Source organism: Hordeum vulgare, chromosome 3H (assembly GCF_904849725.1).
Source record: "Hordeum vulgare subsp. vulgare chromosome 3H, MorexV3_pseudomolecules_assembly, whole genome shotgun sequence".
In the NCBI taxonomy this organism is placed as follows: domain Eukaryota; kingdom Viridiplantae; phylum Streptophyta; class Magnoliopsida; order Poales; family Poaceae; genus Hordeum; species Hordeum vulgare.
In genome coordinates this window covers 14,224,534-14,229,594 of record NC_058520.1, presented here as the reverse complement: position 1 = coordinate 14,229,594, position 5,061 = coordinate 14,224,534, and the positions used below count along the sequence as shown (strand labels likewise).

The window sequence follows — 5,061 nt, the reverse complement described above, 5'->3', positions numbered from 1 at the left end:
CAAAAGATAGGAGGAAAGATACGAGTTAGGTAGCCGAGATTGGCCATGGCATGCGGAGCTTTCATTCCCTACAGCTAGCAACGGGCTTCGGCCACCTTTCTGCTCTGTCGCCATGGATGTGGATCGCCGGCCAAACTGACAGACCAACATATCATAGATCTAGAGCTTGCTCGCCCTATAAATTGCCACCCTGCGTGCCTCTCTTCCCTCCTCACTTACCACACCCAAACATCATCATAGCAGCAGCAACAACGCACACGCTACACACACATCGACGTGTGGTTGAGCGACGTACGTCGTCCCTTCGGTTCATCGACATGGCATTCGCTGAGGTATGTGACATGTCTATCTGCTCCTTTCTCATGCATGATTCCAATACTTCAAAATATGCCGCAAAGAGCTAATCAGGGGTCTCCTTTTTACGATTGCAATACCAAATGTTTACGCACGCGTAATGGAAGCGTGGACGAAAAATGGCATGGGCTTTATGTGTTATGTTGCATGCTGGTACCGTCTACTAGTGACCCCGTAAATTTTAGTAGATTTTGTCGCAAACTTGAACAGTTTTGCGTGAATTTGCTGGACAAGATGTGGGTTCCAAGCTATTCGATCATGCATCTTCTTCCGCCGGTTGTTTTCCAATCAATCAGTTCCTTCTTTAAAGCCAAGCAACTGATCGAGCAAGCTAGCGATCGATATGATATATCATATCCCCATTCCCCAACAAGAATCGTTACACATGTCGTCCGTGCATTGCATGGCTGTCTGATCCCGACAAGAACGGGGCATCAGATCGCATATGCTAAGATTTCGCCAACCACATCGGTCCATCGACATTGTTTACAAGAACTATATATACTCGTGTGTTCCGTTGCAACGGGTTAATGTGCGCGCGTGCGTGTGCAGGAGGAGGTGCCACTTGCAATGAAGTTCATGGCGGACGGCGGCAACAACACGGAGGAAGAGGCGGCCATCGCCATGAAGTTGACGGAGACCGGCGGCAGTGAAGACGAGGAGGAGGAGCCTGCCCTCCCTGTGAACCTGCTCGAGCACCATGGCGGCTCCTGCTCGGAGGAGGCCGACGGCGGTCTGGGCGGCTGGGCGGCGGCCGGTGCGAGCACGCTCTCGGTTCACCACGACCACGCGCCGCCTCCGCTCTCGGCCACGGCGGAGGACGTGCCCGGCGCGCGCATGCGGAAGCCGAGTGGCCGGTATATCCTCGCCGCGCACCGTGCCGACGAGAAGGACGGCCTCTGCCGGGAGATCTCGCACGCGCCCAAGCCCAAGGTCACGTACCGTGTGGCCGGCTGGGTTTGCCTGGAGGGCTGCCCCAGCGTGGACGGCGGCCACCCCGTGCACGTGGAGGTCCTCACACACGACGGCGCGCGGGTCGGCGGCGGCGTGCTGGTGGCCGAGCCGGGGAAGTGGGCCGAGATCAAGGGCGCGTTCCGGGTAGACGAGCACCCGCGCCGGGCCGAGGTTTACGTCCATGGCCCGCCGGCCGGGGTGGACATCAAGGTCATGGACCTGCGCGTGTGCGCCGTGGACAAGATCGCAAGGCTGAGACACCTCAGGAAGAAGACCGACAAGGTACTAGCAAAAAATTATCTTTTGGATTTGAAATTTTTGAACTCTTTTTGATATGAAATTTTGAATGCCACGTAAATGACATAAGCAAAACAACATGACGCCGGCTATGCGAAACAGAATTGCAGTGTATTCTACTCAAGCGCATGCAAAACTATTGATCACCCAGCATGATATACTACATATTTAGATAACAGTTTTGCTAAATTTCAGTCGTTCTAGACTTGACTATGTCTATTTTCATGATCTTATATAGTGAGATCGGTGTAAAATTAAATATCTTTATTTTTTAATTCTTTATTCTTTATCTCAGTCGGTTGAGACCTAGGCACACCTTTTGATAATCATGTTTCTACGTGTTGCCTGCAGGTGCGCAAGCGTGATGTGGTGCTCAAGTTCAACCGGCGATCGGAGGAGGACGGGGCCGATGCCGAGGCGGCGGCGGCGGCGGTGAACGGCGCGTCCATACGCGTGCTCCAGGTGGAGAACAGCTTCCCCATCGGCGCATGCATCAGCAAGTCGTCCATCCAGAACCCGGCGTTCGTGGACTTCTTCACCAAGCACTTCGACCTGGCGGTGCTGGAGAACGAGCTCAAGTGGTACTACACGGAGGCGGTGCAGGGTCAGGTGAGCTACGCCGACGCCGACGAGCTCATCGCCTTCTGCGACCGGCACAAGAAGCCCGTGCGCGGCCACTGCATCTTCTGGGCCGTGGAGAACTCGGTGCAGCCGTGGGTGCGCGCCCTCAACGCCGACCAGCTCAGGGCCGCCGTGGAGTCCCGGCTACGGGGCCTCGTCTCCCGCTACGTCGGCCGGTTCCCGCACTACGAGGTGAACAACGAGATGCTCCACGGCGCCTTCTTCCGGCAGCGCCTCGGCGACGACATCGACGCGCACATGTTCCGGGAGACGGCGGCGATCGACCCGGCCCCCGCGCTCTTCGTCAACGACTACAACGTGGAGAGCGCCAACGACCCCAACGCAACGCCGGACAAGTACGTGGCGCTGGTCACGGACCTGCAGAGGCGCGGCGCCGCCGTCGGCGGCATCGGGGTGCAGGGCCACGTGACGCACCCCGTGGGCGACGTGATCTGCGACGCGCTCGACAAGCTTGCCGCCACGGAGCTCCCCGTGTGGATCACGGAGCTGGACGTGTCGGCGGCCGACGAGGCGGTGCGCGCCGACGACCTGGAGGTGATGCTGCGGGAGGCGTTCGCGCACCCGGCCGTGGAGGGGATCATGCTCTGGGGGTTCATGCAGGGACACATGTGGCGCTCCCACGGGCAGCTCGTCAACGCCGACGGCACGCTCAGCCAGGCCGGGAACAGGTTCGTGGGGCTGCGCCAGGAGTGGACGTCGCACGCGCGCGGGACGGTGGACGCCAACGGCCACTTCAAGTTCAGGGGGTTCCACGGCAAGTACGTTGTCGAGCTGGCCGCCGGCGCCGGCGGGAAGCAGGTCAGGCGCGCATTCGACGTGCACAAGGGGGACGAGCCGCTCGTGGTGGACATGAACCTGTGAAGGACTACATATATAGTTGGTGGACGTGGACGTGGACGTGCGTGCAAGTGATATAGCTAGCACTCCAACATAGTACGGATTGGCTATTGGGATTGGGAATATGAGTAGCTAGTGGGGCCATTCAGATATATACTGCCATTAGGCGGGATTGATTCAGAGTCACACGAAAAGGTATTGTAATTTATGCTAAAAATGTATTACATATGGATTGCAGTTAATAAATGAGGAATTGTCTGTTTACTCTGCTATTCCCACGAGGGCATGCTCATACTTCTTTTAGATCGTCAATTTAATCAACGAAACTCATGTTAAATATCATAAAAAGGTATTTTATTTTTTGACGTAGAACTTGAATTTCGTTGGTCAAACTGATGATCAGGAAATAATACTACATGGATGCCTTATAAACTGGAAGAGAAGGAATGATAATCAAATTGGTGCAAATGTGCCTTTCAAAAAGAGTTGGTGCATGGGGGATTCAAGTAAACCTGGATCGAACACGGCATAATTGGTGATTGAGAGGTGGTGGAGCCAAGAACCCCATCTTTGATTGTCACCTAGAGAAATACTACATGGATAGTTGATGCAAATGCGCCTTTCAAAAAGAGTTGGTCTGCGGGGGATTCAAGTAAACCTGGATCAAACACGACATAATTGGCGATTGAAAGTTGATGGAGCCAAGAACTCCATCTTTGATTGTCACCCAGGAAATACTCTACTGTTCTTTTCAGTCAAAATCATAGGAACATGAGGGGATTTACACTTGAAACTTGACGTGTTTGGTATTGAGGCGTTGTTGCGTGCTCAGAGGTGTTGGGTCACAATCGGAATGTTATGTGTCGTCCTCGATTGACTTAACAGATTGAAATATAAAGATTTAAAACAAAAAGTGGACCATCTTATAAACAAATCATCTAGAGTGATGAGCATTTGTCGGTTTACCCACTTACTCCTACAAGTCCCACACATATTTCTATATCGTCACTTTAGCCAAGGAAACTCATGTTATGTATCACAAAAAATATATTATTTTTTTAAAATAATACTCAAATTTTTAAAAAATAGTGTTTATTTTTCTCGCAATTAACTTAATTTCATTTGTCAAAATGATGATTTGGAGATACATGCGTGCCTTATAAATATGAAAAGAAGGAATAGTAATTAAGTTGGTGCATGGACGCCTTTTAAATAGAGTTGGTCAATGGGAGGTTCAAATGAACTCGGATCAAACACGCAATAATTAAGGTGGTGGAGCCGGGAAACCCACATTTGGTTGTTGCCCTGCAGGTACTCTACCGATGTTTTCAGTCAAAAACATATGAACATAGGGGATTTACACTTGACATTTGATGTGTTTGGTATTGGCGCGATGTTGCATGTTGAGACTGTGTTGGGTCACAATCGGAAAATTACATATCGTCTTTGATTGACTTCACTTATTGAAATATAGAGATTTAAAACAAAAAATGGACTTTCTAATGAAACATAAAGAAAACAGTGAATTAAATTTTGTCTTGTTTAGTAAAGACTAATTTAATGTTCTTAGTCACTGCGCTTCTGTAGTTTTTTTTTTATTAGTTCCAAAAATATTCTCCGTAAATTTTTAGGTCAATCCGAAAACTTTTATTTCTGCACAAAAATAATACCAAGACAATTCTGCTGAAAACAACGTCAGTCCGGGTTAGTTCCATTCAAATCATGAACATTAGAGTCCAAAACAAGTGCAAAAGAGTTTGAAAAAGTAGATACGTTGGAGACGTAACAACTCCCCCAAGCTTAAACCTTTGCTTGTCCTCAAGCAATACATTTGATAAACTGAAAGTGATAAAGAATTTTTTTTACAAACTTTGTTTGATCTTGCTGTTGTAAATATGTCTAACTGAAAGTCACACGAAAAAGTATTGTAAAATTTGTATTAAAAATGGCTTGCATATGGATTGCAGTAAATAACGA

The 5,061-nt window shown here is 49.8% G+C and overlaps 1 protein-coding gene across 1 annotated transcript; it reads left to right on the top strand.

Moving 5' to 3' along the window:
- Window positions 1-262: 262 nt before the first annotated feature.
- LOC123439268 (endo-1,4-beta-xylanase 1-like) lies at window positions 263-3,348 on the top strand. The gene is made up of 3 exons (XM_045116004.1): window positions 263-332; window positions 907-1,590; window positions 1,957-3,348. Exons 1-3 carry the CDS (start codon window positions 318-320, stop codon window positions 3,106-3,108), a joined length of 1,851 nt encoding a protein of 616 aa, XP_044971939.1. The 5' UTR covers window positions 263-317; the 3' UTR covers window positions 3,109-3,348.
- Window positions 3,349-5,061: the final 1,713 nt, after the last annotated feature.